This window comes from Phasianus colchicus, chromosome 5 (genome assembly GCF_987193195.1).
Source record: "Phasianus colchicus chromosome 5, bPhaCol1.hap1.1, whole genome shotgun sequence".
Classification (NCBI taxonomy): Eukaryota; Metazoa; Chordata; class Aves; order Galliformes; family Phasianidae; genus Phasianus; species Phasianus colchicus.
Window position 1 is genome coordinate 45,409,893 of NC_143440.1, and position 15,343 is coordinate 45,425,235.

At 35.9% G+C, this 15,343-nt stretch overlaps 1 protein-coding gene across 2 annotated transcripts in view; it reads left to right on the forward strand.

Moving 5' to 3' along the window:
- The window catches only part of DGLUCY (D-glutamate cyclase), a 40,423-nt gene that overhangs the window by 6,535 nt on the left and 18,545 nt on the right, over positions 1-15,343 (forward strand). For both annotated transcript variants that reach the window (XM_090141508.1, XM_031593095.2), the window contains exon 2: positions 11,623-11,734. In XM_090141508.1, coding sequence (XP_089997634.1) covers positions 11,623-11,734 — 112 coding nt within the window. The remainder of the gene's footprint in view (positions 1-11,622; positions 11,735-15,343) is intronic.

Genomic DNA, 15,343 nt, shown 5'->3' on the forward strand with positions numbered 1-15,343 from the left:
TTCCTGTTGAGATTATTAAAAGTGACAAATAGAGAAATCATGCAGTGTTATTAAAACAGAGCTTTCTCACGAATAACAATAAACTCAAAACATTTAAAGAAAGTCTGGCAATTCATCTTACTTAAAATTCTACTACCACCTGTTAACAGAACATCAGTTGCTTATTGTTGGCTGTTTGCTTGAGAGCAGCTTTCTTCTTCTTTCCAGTTTGATTCTTTATGTTGCATCTAGCTATTAAATTCATATATTCATGCAATAAATATCTCAGCATTCAAGTTACCTACAGCAATCATAAACAATATTCAAAAACAAAGAAGCCACACATCTGTTCAAATTTACTTTAAAGATCTAAATAAATAATTCTAAATCTTGTTTTCTGTATGGTATTATATGTCAGAGACTCTTTTCAACAAAATTTTCCATCTAGAATTGAAAATGTAAGCTTATGGTTGTAGTCACAGGTCGAAGGTTCAGTGCAAATAAAATTACATTGCACTGCAGTATTGTATTCCATAATGTATAGGGATAGGTACCTGGAATTGGAGCATTAACACTTTAATTCTGGTACACTACATGATGTTTTGATGCAGAATACTGAAAACCAAAAAACATAAAACCATGACAAGTATGCTGAAGAGCTCTAGCTAAAGAGACCTACCTGTAGACTGGCACACCTTTGTGCTAAGTAAAAAAGATGTCCCCCCAGATTTCCCATTCATGTAATGTGATGAAAGTCCTTAAAGCACAACTGAAAACTGGGAAAATTGATTTTTTCACTGAAAATTTTTCATCTGACAATGACTATATAGGGCCAAATATTGGTTCTCCATCAGAAGTGCATGTCTCTTAGGAACTAAATGGTTCATCTATATAAGCATAGAGTCATAGAATCACCAGGATTGGAAAAGACCTCCAAGATCATCCAGTCCAACCATCCACCCATCACAGATATTTCCCACTAAACCATGTCCCTCAGTGCAACAACTAAGCATTTCTTGAACACCTCCAGGGTCAGTGACTCCACCACCACCCTGGGCAGCCCTTTCCAGTGCCTGACCACTCTTTAAGTGTGGTCTCTTTAAGATAAGTCTATATTACAGTTTATTCATAAGATGGACAATCGAGATCTGTGGGCTCTGAATTCAAGGTGACTGAATTTAGACATGTATGTATTAATACTCCTAGATTTTTTAATACATATAGATTATATCCTAAACTGTACCTGCTTAATATACTTTGTTTTGCACACTTTCTTTTGTATATTTAGTAACTATAGAAAAGTCATACTATTTCTCGAACGTTAAGATGTTCATTTTAAAGTGTATTAAAATAGCAGTCTTGAAATAACTGAGAGCAGCTTGTTTTTTTGTGTGATCAGCCATGAAATTAATGTACAGATACGTGTGTTTACTCATATACATATGTATGTGTGCATACCTATGTACATATATATATATGCATTCAGACATTTTTCTGTTGAGAGTTCAAAACCAAGTACTGATAGTAGCAGTTTCCTCCTTCAAAAGGAGCGGAAAATATTCTGTAATATTTTCCAGACCAAGGTTGCACCTGCTCAGAATGCTTAGTGATTTTACTTTCTAGTAATTGAAAAGAAATTTTCAATTTGATTAGGACACCACAAACTTGTTAACTTTCGTATATGGATTCATATTCTTTTATACCTTTTGGTAAGCTACATTTTGTATGTAAAATATAAATATATATAATGTATGGTTCTGCAATACTAATTATAATTTTTATCAAGGGTTTTATCTTGTCCCATACACGTGTATTTATAAAAACTATGTGATATACTCATATGTCTGCTTCTGTCTTATCTTTAAATTAACTTTTCTCCCCCAGCATATCATTTTTTGACTCAAATTTGTGTGTAGTATATAGCTTGTTCTCAAAATCTTACATAAATGAAATACAGTGCAGCAGATGCTTAAGAACTTTGTCTGCCCTTGAACTGAATAGGAGTACTTATCTCTATTACTTATATTCACAGATGTAGTATAGGTTTCAATGCTTATGCTCTAAACTCAGATACAAGGTTTTATGCATATAACCTTACTCAAAATAAATAAATAAAAATAGTAATAGCTTAAATTTTGTTCTGTCCTCCTTCTATACAAAATACAGAATCAAGCCTCTTAAAAAATTGAATTTTGGAACTACAACATAGGAAGAAAAACACTCTGTAGTTCAGGTCTTTTAAAAACGTAAAACGAGGCTATAGATACATAAGGCATTTTCAGCCCTTAGTTTCTTAGTCTTTAGTAATGAACAACAAAATGATGACATTAACATCTCTTTCAAGTCAGCTAAGTGATACTGCAGCATTATGAATCATCTCTGTAACACTGAGCTGCTTTTTAAAAGCACAGTTTTGTAGTGATAAAAGGTTTGAAGGTGACAAGCCTGCAGATCTTATTCTACTTACTCACAGAACATAGGGAAAGCTTCACTTCAAAGCCATCTTTCTCCTAGACAGTACTAACTATTGCAGCCATATAGGATGTCATTCTCTACTTCATCAAGGAAGATTGTGGTGGACAAGCACAGTTGCCCAGTGGGAAGATTACATCATATGCAAGTCTTGAATGACTGCTCCAAGTTATGGAGAGAACAACTGGAAGCACAGGGGAAATTTCTGATGCCTGCTCTGCGGTACCAACAAGCTACAAATCTCTTTTCCCGTAATTAATGTGGTTACCATTAATTGATAAAACTAGCTAATTCCTGGCTCCTACAGAGGAATGGACAATCAAGCCAGTGTAGCAAAACTCATTTGCTTGATTGAACTGCCACATCCTCCAGATTTTCTATCCAACGTGATACTGAAAAGCAGAGGTCCTCACATGTTCGCTTGCCGTAGTTTCGTACTGTCTCTATATAAGTATGGGAAGAAAAGCTGTGAATGAGGTACAGATCTTCATTTGGGTCCCATCAAAAGGGACTTTAACTATGTTATTCAGGATTATAATTAATCCTGCAAGTTTTTATTCGCAAGTTCAAAGATTTATGGGCTCTGCATGGCCATCTGGTCGGGATGTATAAGTATGTAACATCTGTGTATTCAGAGCTTGGAAATTATTGCAGGGAACAAACTAGCACAATTTTATTTATGGCAAATAAATTGGTCATTGCCAGCCTTAGAGAATATGCTTCATTGTTGATTCTGCTGCTTATCACTATTACTTTTCATCAGCTGCCCTACTCAATCAGTGTTTGTCAGTCAGGCTATGCACAGGTAGAATGTAAATGTGTCTGCATGTTCCTGGCTGCGTCAAACAGACCATCAAAGGCAGGTTCCAGATAACCGTGGAGACGTAGTTATGAAATAGTACCACAGCTGTCAGGTATGCAGTAATGAAAACATAGAAATGCAGCCATAACTTGTCTGAAACATCGTGAAGCCTTTTCAGTCAGAATGGATGCTGCAGAACAAAGCTGTCCAGGCATCCTTGATAATGCAAACTGCTATTAAATATGTGGGCAGTGTGGATCCTCCAAGATAAAACGGTGTGCACTCCAAGTGCATGCCATTTGCCATCACATGGAACAGCAGCTGACAGCACTTCACCAACAGTTCCTTCTGGAAGCTGCAATGAGGTATTCTTGCACGGCCTGCCACTGACTGACCTGGTTATCCAAATGATACTGTTTAAGCCAAGAGTTCCACATGTGAAGTTATGCTTGGTCCTTTTGGGTTCTTCGCAATACTTCTTGGTCTAAGAGTTTAAGGAATCAAGTGGAACAAACAACAGATGTCTGTATCTCTCCATCAGAAATATTTGTGGAGGCAAAAATGTTTATGCTTGGTAGCTTGGTAGAGGTAAAAGTAACCAGAGTTTCCCTGGATATAGCCTAGTGAGACACATTTCAAAAAGGCTCTCTGTGTGTGAATACCTAGACTACAATAATTCCTTTAGTCACCATAACTGAGAAGTGCTTGGTGAGAAGCTAGAGATAGAATGACTTCACAGCTGTCAGTAGACATGTGTGAAATGGCGTAATCCTTGGGGATTATGTACAGCAACCTGTACAGCAGGAGCATAGCATTGTTTTTTGGGGAGCATGATACTATTTCTAGGGTGTGTAGAGAGCAGAACATCACTCACCTACTTACACCTGGATGGAATTCCTAGGAAGGAACAGGCACCCTGTCAGTGTTGTGATCATGCATGACATGACTGGGTGTAACCTAGGCGGTGGCATAATTTGTTATCAAGATAAGCACCTACGACTGCTGCTTTACAAACAAAGCAGTACAAGTCACTGTACTTTGCCCTATAGACTTCCATTTTCATTCCATGTGAGTAAGACTAGAAGAAAAATTTTCCTCACCTCAGGAATTTTTACCCAGCCAATGCTCATCGCCTTCGTTCCAAAATGCAAAATTCTGCTGGTTAGGGTAGAAGCTGGGGTGAAAAGCTGGCATTTATGGTTGATGAGGACAGCCCTCCTGTGTCCTCAGGCTGCCTCAGCACCAGACGAGGCCTGGATGAAGTGCTCATGACTGGACACAGCCTGGAGAATTGTGGAGCAATTTTGGATCTCTTCTGTAGCTCAGTGTAAATTAGGCAACTTATTTAAACTCCACCCTCACGTGTTTGTCGTTTTTTTGTTGCTGTTGTTGTTTGTTTGTTTTTCCATTTCTTGAAGTTGAATAAGCACTTCATGTCATCTTAAATGAAAACAACCTCTGGTAGATCATTTTCTCTCTCTTCTTACTGCAGCTGGTAAGTATTCCTGTGAGCAAAGTCAAAGGCATGAAAGTGGTGCTTTTAAATCTCGGTAAAGGTTCTTGCCTTCTTGTATGTGCATGTTTTATCCTGCTAAAGCTGCAGATAAATGTTCCAGTGCTTGTTGGTCTCGTGGTTATGTAGGATGATGCAGGAGGCATGAAGGAACTAGACACAATCCAAGGAGTTGGAAAGGTGCATGAAGACATGAGGAGGATATAAAATACCTGAGAAGGATATATAAGTCTAAACAACTCCAATCTTGTGTAGAGTGTGTCCATGCAGGGGTAGGGCCTGAAATCTGGTCTCTGGAGAACTGGTTTCTAGGGAACAGTTCACGGCCTGGGCTTTTCTCTAGTCTCTACCCAGATTTCTCTACATCAGTAACAATTTATTTTGTTCCAGAATGAAAGCTAATAGTAAAATAATATAAGCATAGTAGAAATTCAAGGGATGAGTGCTGTACAAGATGTGCCTCGCTAACATACAGTGCTGTCTGACATGGCTGCTTTGGAACTGGTGATTGCTTTCTGTTGCTTGTTCTTAATATACTGGGAGAAACTAAACATTGTGTCTTTTTTTAGCAAGTCAACAATATTGCATCAAGGATGCACTGATTCTCTTACCAGTTGCTCATCTTGGCACAACCTGCAGGATAATAAGTGTAGGATAACTGCTTTAGGCAGCAGAGAAAATACTAACGGAAACTCATTTAAAATTCTATTTGTGATGCTTATTTAAGGTTCCTGAACTTCAAAGCCAAATACCCTGTGTTTCAAATGTAAAGTTAAATCTTAATTTGCTAGATGAACCACTGTCTGAAAATACACAAAGCATTTCCTCTTTGAAATTACACACAGAGCACTTCTGTGCTTTGAAATGATTCAAAGCAGATGAGGAGCAAAAGGATCATTAACGGGTTCTTCAGATAAAGCATTACAAATATGAGAGACCTGTTTGGAAAATGAGATTGAATAAATTTTCAGAGAAGTCTGTGTGCTTTTCACAGAAATCTTTTGGCAGAATTTCAGATGAGCTTCATAATTAAGCAACAAGTCTTTTAAAACCATGTTTACATTAAGAAACCTCTGTAACCATATTCATACTAGGGCAAGGCACAGTACACAAAGGGTTTTCATAGGTTATAATTAGTTTAGGTTACTTTCCATTATGTATCAGCAAAGGCAGCCCATGTGCTGGCTCATGTTTCAAGTGACCCTGCTGTTGCTGTTTTCTTGCAGCAGTAGCTTTGGGTAAGTTACCTGCATGACAATGTCTAAAAAACCTGCTGACAGTGTTAAGTATTGATCTCTGCATTTTTTTGGTCACTGAGCCTGTACATGTCATCGCCCAGTCTTGTAATCAAATCTTAAATTTAAAATAGGATAAAAGCTACAGGAAAAATGCAAGATTATATTCCATAATAGACTTTGGCTATTTGCAAGCAGGTCTCTGTGCTTTGAAAAATTACTATGTTAAACCATATTTTTATGTATACCAGTACCACTGAAAAAGCAGACCTGTAACATCAGAAACTGTTAAAAACTACTTTCCAGTCTTCAAATTGACTCATATGTTTCTGCTATCAGCAGCACATTTTACAGGCTGTTGATTCTCAGGTGATTCATTTTGAAAATTACAGAAATACTATATGTATATTTTATTTCATAAATTTTCTTGACACTTGTGAAGGCAAAACAGTCACACTGATGCTTCTGAAGAATATATGAATATGAATATAAATATAATAACACTAAAGGATTAATTTTTATGTGGAGTAGTTAAGCACAGTTGTATGGACACAACCACTGCATCTCAAAATTGAATCTTTCTGGCACTTAAATGATGTTTTCCAGTTTTCCTGGGTAATAACTAATTTACAGTATGGATTTTGAAAGAATCAATACTCATCTTTAAATATCTGCAAAATTTACAGATTTGCTTTCTTATTTTGAAAACTCTAAGGTAATATAAAATCCTTTGCTTAACATGCTTCCTTTTTCAGGATATCAAAAGTGATTATACTTGACAGATTATAAAAATACTTTATAAACCTATAGTTTGGTCAAGAATTTAATGTGAAGACACATAACCTTGCAAGGATATTTAATTGTTCTGCTGACAAAAATTAGTGAGATGCAATGGAGGAAATAGAAATAAAGCTATGCTTAATCCAAGCCTATCATCTATAATATTAAGAGAGCAAATATATGTATATATATGTATATATATATATATATATACATATTGATGCTAATACTGAGATTCAGTGGAGTCTGCATCTTAAAAGTGTACAGAAGTATTACCGTATTTATTGTGTTGTTTTGTTTTGTTTTGATTTTTTTAATTTACAAAGTTAAATTACATTATTTCAGAACAAGAATAGGAAAAGCGAGTTTTAAGGATGAAAACTGAGAGAGTTGGAGGAGCAGCCAAGAAAAACAGCAGGGATGAAAATTGAAAAGAGCTAGTGAAAGAAGAGGAAGCACTGAAGTTCTGAAGTTGCCAGAAGGTGCAGTCAGATAGAACAAGGAAGCAAGCTCCAGGAGAGTCAGTCCAGCTTAGAGTTGTGAGATGAGGACTGAGCTCAGGGAGGACAAAGGCAGAGAGAAGCACATTGTAGACAAAAGAAAGAAGGTGGAAATAAAAAAGCCCAGGATGTGCATTCAGTGGGGTGGTACAAGGAGATTACTCCCTCCATCAAAAAGGCCATGTGAAATATAAGACTACCTCATTATTAAATTCAGTCCACAACTGCGTTTTTCTTCTTCATGTTGGGTTAGAGATAATTTGGTAAAGATATGTGGATGCTGGTAAATTTTTCCAAGTATAGGTGTAGAATATTTAACTCTTACCTTGGTAAACAGTAACTAAATTTGTTAGTAGATAAGGATTAAAGTTAAAAACTAGTGAATCACTGAGTGACCTGTCAGGGAAGGGTACTCCCCTGGAGAACATCAAGTTTTTTAGCAGAATAAAGTGACACTCCTCTCAAAATGCCTTTTACCATGAGTTGTGGGATTCAATGGAAAAAGAGCACATTCCTTACACTGAATGATAAAGATGACTCTTAGAACCAGTTCTACTACACTTAGATGCTAATCATGTCATTAAAGATGAGCACCTCATTGCTCACAGTCACAGTACCCAACAAGGGTCCTAAAAACTACATGCAAAAATGGTTAATGGCTTGGTGTTTCTCTTGGCAAGAATTGATCACAGTTTCTGTATTCAAAAATATTTTTTTAAATCTAGCTTTCCTGAAAATCATTTTTGCCTAGATAATGGTGCAGTCTGTAAATCAGTGGGGACAAGATAATCAGGTTGTATTTGTCCGCCCAACTCCACTGAAGTGAGTGGTGCTATACAGATGTATACTTAATCATAGAATCACCAAAGTTGGAAAAGACCTCCAAGGTCATCCCATCCAGCCATCCACCTACCACCAGTTTTTCACCACTAAACCTTGTAAAATGATATTTTACATTAAACTTAGTAAAACCACATCCAAGACCTGTTTAGAACTTTTACCAAACCTTTCTGATCATCACTGTGGTGGAAAGAAAAGTTATTTTCCTGAATCCATGTATATTTTTAAAGATCAATGTCATTTAAATACAATACTCTTTCCAACTTCCTTGTCAAGACACAGGAGTGCAGCTCAGAATGCAGCAGCATTCCCACATCAATAGTGAGTGCCATTTTAATGGCTAAAGACAGCAAAGCATTTTAATAGTCATTCATTTAGTTTCAGTATATAACACTAAAAATGCACATGAAATAATAAGTTGTGCTTCTAATGTGAAACCATATTTAAAAAAAAACTGGTTATTTGAAAGTGATCATGACACCTCAGTATCCTGGAGAAACACTGCATAGGATACCCTCAGGCACAACAGGCATTCCATAGGCCATGTTAGCATTTTAAAGGCTTTTTAACACTAATGCTTGTCTTATCCATACCATGATCCACCACATCTATATGAGGTACCTGGTACTGTTACTTGAAACTATTTCAGAACAAAATAAAAGCAGTTGAAAAAGCTGGGCCAAGGAACAAGTGCTGGTTACTGATTAACAGCCCTACCAGACCATTTGATTAGTGAGCTACTCACAAGCCCCATGAAGATAGTCTCTCTACTGGTTAGACATCCTGATGGGACAAAGTGGAGAAGGTGCTGTAAGACCTGAGTAATCTTGGTACTTTTCCCTTGTCATCCCAAACAGGCCATGGTCATTTTGTCCTCAAGCTCTTTTCCAGGTGGTCTTGGAGATGGTTGGGGAATCTAAACTTAAGCGTGCCCCCTAGCATGGGGAAGCAACATACTATGCAGAAATTAGCCATTCTTGAGGAAGTCAGGTAGCAAAAGCTACATTTTTACTGTAAGCATTTGACAGTTTTTATTGTCTCTTCAAGTTCAGTGACAAATAAATTAAAAGAAACATAATATATTACTGACATTATAGAGCAAATACAGTGATTTGAAGTTACAGGTCAAAATTTTATCTTATAGGAGACTTTCCCCATAGTTTTACAAAATTAGCACGGGGACTTCAGTGATCACAAATGGTTGTAAGGTGTGTTTTCTGTCTCATCTGAAATAGGTGAGTCATCCTACTTTTATACAAAGGTAATGTTTAAATTACTCACTTCCTAACCAGTTCATCAACAACATATCTTTCTGTGTAGCTAGGGGCAGTGTACACAGATTGAAACTACAAGGTCAAGAGTTTCTATAAGGTATTTAGAGCCAGCATTTTGACACTACTGATAGTCATAGTCAAATAACTTGCTATCCACTTACACCTTTATGAATCTAAAAAATTTAGGTACCTAAATGTTTGCTAATAAAATCCCACTGGACATAAATTCTATGCACTGAGGATCAGATTTGCCCAACATCACACTAGGGAATCTGTGGCAAAATTCTGAGCTGAAGACAGCTTTTGTCCCAGACTAGTTTCCTGAACTTCAGACTGTCTTTCAAATCCAAGTAAACTAGTAGTTCTTAAGTTCTTAAGATGTTTTCAAAGATTCTTAGAAAAAGGATCTCTTGAATACATCTGTCTGAATGCATAATTCCAGATTGGTGTTAGAAATTCCCTTTGCGGTAAAAATATTACAGGCATTTATAGGCCTGGATCAGAACTCAGCCACATTTCTCTATTCACATTCCTGTTATCTTAAAAATATGCACTTGGAATTGTTCACAATTTTGCAATGAAGACTATTGTTAATTGGCATATAGATTGATATCTAAAAGCAGAGAAGATGGGATGAGTCAGAGACAGTAAGTTCGAGTTCAAGAAAAATGTGCAAGCTTATTTCTTTTGGCTGACAATGTTATATAAATATGTCAGAATTAAGCATTAAAGATTTTTGAAGTCCAGATACAAAGCTCACTTAACCCAACTTAACATCTCAGAATTCTGCAAGCTTTGGGAAATATTTTGGACAGACAACAGATGATAAGAGTTTAATTTCAGTCAAAATACATAATTGCTCTTTCTTCAAGTTAATTAAGGTATGAGTTACTCAGAGATACACATTTTCATAATGAAGTGGCTCAAATGCATTCAATCCCACTAAGGAGTGAAACCTTCTGCAATCACAGTTACAAGTACAAAATGTGGATTTTTAACAGCAAAGTTAACTTTTGCTGGGAGGTTGTAACATTTCATTGCACATTAATTTACTGGCACCTTTAAAAAAAGAATAACACCTATTCTATCATAGAATCATCATAGAATCATAGAATTGCTCAAGTCAGAAAAAAACCTTAAAAACCATGAAGTCCAACCGCAAAGTAACCTGATTACCCTAACTGTAACAACCCTCCTTTAAATATGCCCCTGAGCAAAAGGAAATCATCATTACTGCTTCTCATGACTGACATCAAGAATGGCTTCCGCTGAATTAAAGAAAAACTTGGAGGATGATAATTCAGTTGCTTGGAGGATAGTTCAGTTTCTTTACTTAGAGTGAGCATATGATGAGATAAACACATGATCTCTGAATTAGATCATGAAAAGCAGCCGAGGTTAAAATCATAAGGAGCCAAATTATTATTTTACTCTAAAATACATTTTACTTCTTCTTTACAGTGGTATGATAAACACTTTTTAATTTTGGATAGTTTAGGCTAAGAGAAAAATATTTCAACTTTAACAATACTGTAAAAATACACAATTTTAATCTCCAATATACATCAGAAGAGTGAGATACTGACTGTAATTTGGGTACTTCTCTCTATTCCTTCTCCAGATTGAATGAAGTGTGACTTAAACTTCTACATGTTTGTTTTCCCAGTGGAAGAATAGCCATAGGATTACTTCGACATAATGAATATTTGAAACGTATAATAGATGTGAAATATATTAAAATGACATTTTCTGAACACAGGGTTTTTTGTTTTTTGTTTTTTTTTTTGTTTTTTTTTTTTACCACAGGTTGCAATGCTAATTGTCTGAAAGCATTTTCAACAAAGAAGTAATATTATAGATTATATCTTGGTAAGTTAATCCATTTATATTTTGGCAATTCTAAGAACATAGCAAATTTTGGAAGAGTGAATAGTCCAGAAAACAGACATTTAACTATGAAAAAAGAAATGTTTCTTATGTTACAGGCTTGCAAAACTTGGCTTTTTATCCTGAATGTTAATGTGCACACCTCTGGCAATTTTACTGAAAGATTCAGTTTGCATTTAATCAGAAAATGTCAATTAAGTAACCTTTTAACTTTGGTTTGCCTGTTGGGTTATAACTAAAAATTTCTGAGTGGTAATAAACTTCGTTTGGGGCATGAGAAGGAAATTTAAATCATGTTCTCCAGCAATTTAAAATGTTTAGCTAACATCTTTCTGTTAAGGCCGAACAGATGCTTTTGACTGGAGGTTTGAAATCTCTCCTTCCTTGTTTGCGAAGAAGAATAATTCATTGCAGCAGAGTTCGTAACAGTAATATTTCTGGAAAGGCAGAAGGTAAGGCGACTTAACAGCTCCATGTAGAGAGACACTCTGTTTTGGATTCATAGCAATGATTTTACAGATATTTTTTCTTTTCCTGTTCATGATGTTCATTACAAAGGAATGTAGGACTCTCAAAAGCAATGAAGTAAATGAGAAGAAATGTCAGGTTGACTTACGTTCTTAACTTGCTTGGGTGTTTTTAAAATCACATTGTATTCACCTGACGCTGTGTTCTTGAATCACAAAGCTTTATTAGAGAAAATGTATCATCCTATACATGTAAAGTACTTGGACTTTGTTTTCAAAGTTGTAGTATATTCTTCAGCTCTCTGTTATGTCAGTGAGAACTTATGGATGCAGAAAAAAGGTGAAGCTGGCTTTCCTTACACACATTATCATCACATTTATCAGAGACCTTGCTTTACTTAGTGCACAGAGATGTATGGTTACAGAAGTGATTTTCTGCTTCATTTGTTGCGCTATACTTCTAAAGTAAGTATTCCTTGTTGCCTTCACTGTCATCCATAAAACAAATCAAAAAAATCTTTCAAAATTGAACTGGGCCAACAGCATGTTGAACTCATGCCTTAATTGATCAGCATGTCCAGCTTAACTAGAACTGTTCAGGAACATGCTCATAGTGATGGATACATAACACAAGTATATACTTCAGCTGATATGAGAAGTGAAAAATACCTTTTCATTATAAAAAAAAGTAAGGAGGAAAAATAAAGTTATCTAAGAGTCGGTAAAAAAAGCTTCCTGACTTTAGAGTATTCCTGGAAGTTGCCTACAGATTCAGTCCGACAGAAGTGAATAGCATTTCAAATTCAGTACTCTCCAAGTTCAATTCACTGACTAAAGCCCTAATTTTGAGAATCTGTGAATATAATCAGCACAGTATAAAGTGCCTGTAGGTTTCACATGGGCAGTAGGGAATGAGGCTATAGGGTAGCTCAGTGTAGTCTTTTATTCTGTGGTTATATTTAGTATGTTTATTTAACAAAAATTATTTTCTGTATTTAGCAAGAAGCTATTTCTGTATTTAGTAACTTTTGTTAGTAATAAAAGGAATTTTTGTGCTGAATAGTCCCAAAGGAGCTGTTTGTGGTCACATTCAGTATGCAAATACATGCTTGCTTCAATTTAAGCCTTACTTTTACATTTTTTCCATCAGGAACAGCGTTTTATCTTTTGGTTTCTTGGTTAGCTTTGGTCAAAAGTAGGATTTGGCTGTTTTCTACAAGTTTTAAAGAAGATCATTGATTTCAACTGCCTCTTGGACAACAGACTATCATAGGAAATTGGGGAATGGGAGTTTCTGCACAGCCTCTTGTCTGTCTGACACAGTAATAGCTTCCCAAGACACACTGATACACATTGCAAAAAATATGAATGTCTTTAGAACCAGTTGCATGGAAGTAGTCAACAACTTAAGTCAAAGTTGATTCTAAGTGAAGAAAGTGTAGCAGTTCTGTTCTTTTTGTGAATTTTGCTTTTTTTCTATTTGTGTGTGTGTTTTTTAGTTAGAAATAGCAATGCCTAAGATTCGGTGTGAGAGGTAACAGATTATTCATGAGCTGTAATTCTGTCTGTTTAACTGCAGCTCAAGGTAAAATTCCATAGCAAACAAACTCTAAGTCAGGCATGTCCAACCCGCAGCCCACAGCTGGCTTGGCACAGCTTGCGCTACGGCCTCCCCCTAACGTGTGCCATCATGGCAGTAGCTCTGCCCCAGGTGCACACCCATAGGACAGATAGATACTTTTCTTCCAAGATGAATAGTATGGCACTATACTTAATTTGTAAGGAAATAGCGTCAGTTTTCAAATATTACAATTTGAAAAGACATTATCTGCAAAAACATGCTGCCAAGTTCAATGCATATCAAGGAATGCTTCATAAAGACATAATAACAGAACTGAAAACAAGCCTGTCATCTCAACAAAATCTTTTTTAAATAGTTAAAACTAAAAAAAAAATACCACTTACTGATGCTGAGTTTGTTTAGCAATGTATGGAAAGTATGGCAGAAACAATGTGTCCTGATAAAAAACAGATTTTTCTTGAATCAGTTTGTGTATCCAGACTGCAGCCAGGCAAACTGAAGAAACAGAAAAATCTATCAAAAGAACTTTGGAGGGTAAAGATGCTAATTTTGAATGCTGTGCTTTGACAACAGATGAACGTACTGATGCTACATATATGGCTCAACCTGCCATTTTCATTAGAGGTATTGATGATGAATATAATGTCACCGAAGAAATGTCTTCTTTGGTGCCATTGAAAGACACAACTAAATTTTCTGATTTTTATGAAGCAGTAAAAATTACACTGACATGATTCTCTTTAACCCTTGCCAATATATCTGGTATCACTGATGGTGCCCCAGCGATGGTTGCTTAAAAAGAGGGACTTCAAAAGGTAATAGAACATGATACAATTGCCACTGGCAGATCATGTCTGATGAAATATCACTGCACTGTACATCAAATTTATGCGTGAAAGCTTTAAAAATGAATAATGTCATGCAAATCATCATCAAAGCTGTAAATATCATGAAGTCCAACGGATTGAATCATCACCAGTTCCAGTAGTTCCTTAAATGTACAGATACAGATTATGAGGTCATCATTTACTTTTCTGAAAGAAGGTCAAGATAAAATGCTAAAAAGGTTTCATGATTTCTGAAATGAAAGCAAGTCATTTATGGAATCAAAAGGAAAATCTGTGCCAGAAATTGAAGATGAAAAATGGCTCAGAGATTTATCATTTTTGATGGATTTAAATGAGTTAAACATGCATCTTCTCAAGGTGAAAAATCAATTTATCTGTGCTGTTATCAACACAGGTCTGTTTCAAACCATAACAGAGTTCTAAATGGAACTTGAATTATGGTGAGCTCAAGTTACACAAAATAATTTCATGCATTTTGATGTGTTGGGTTAACACAGGCCTGTGAAAAGAAAAAATATGCACCCTTGCTTTCAGCTTCAATAAATGAATTTGATAATAGATTTCAAAATTTCCAGAAAAAGCATCTTTTTTTTTTATATCTGTGATTCCATTTTCAGTTGAAATAAATGCATTACCTGCACATTTTAAAACACGTATAGAGTTGCAATCAGACATTGAACTCAAAGAATTTGATGAAAGTCTGGTAAAGAGACAAAATACGACCTGCCTTAACAGAGAAAAAATACTCTGTGCTTTACAGTCATGCCTTATTCATGTCATTGCCTTTTGGCAGCAAGAACATTTGTGAACCACTGATGTAGAGGATGAAGCACAGGAGGAGTAATACTTCACCAAAAATCTCCGAGGAGCACCACGAGAGCTCACTGAGAATTACAACCACTTTCACTGAACAAGACATTGAAGGATTAGATTCATGAAAGCAAGGTCAAATATCCCACTAGTTTTATGGGTTTTGGTGCTGTTTTTTACATTTTAATAAAAAATAAGTTTTGTTACTTATATACATAACTCCATTACATATTTTCTACATGGCCCAAGACAATTTCTCTTCACTAAACCCAGGCAAGTCAAAAGGTCTGACACCCATGCTCTAAGAAATGGGCTGCATATTCTGCTGTACCAGAAGTTTACTGTTTTAGGGGC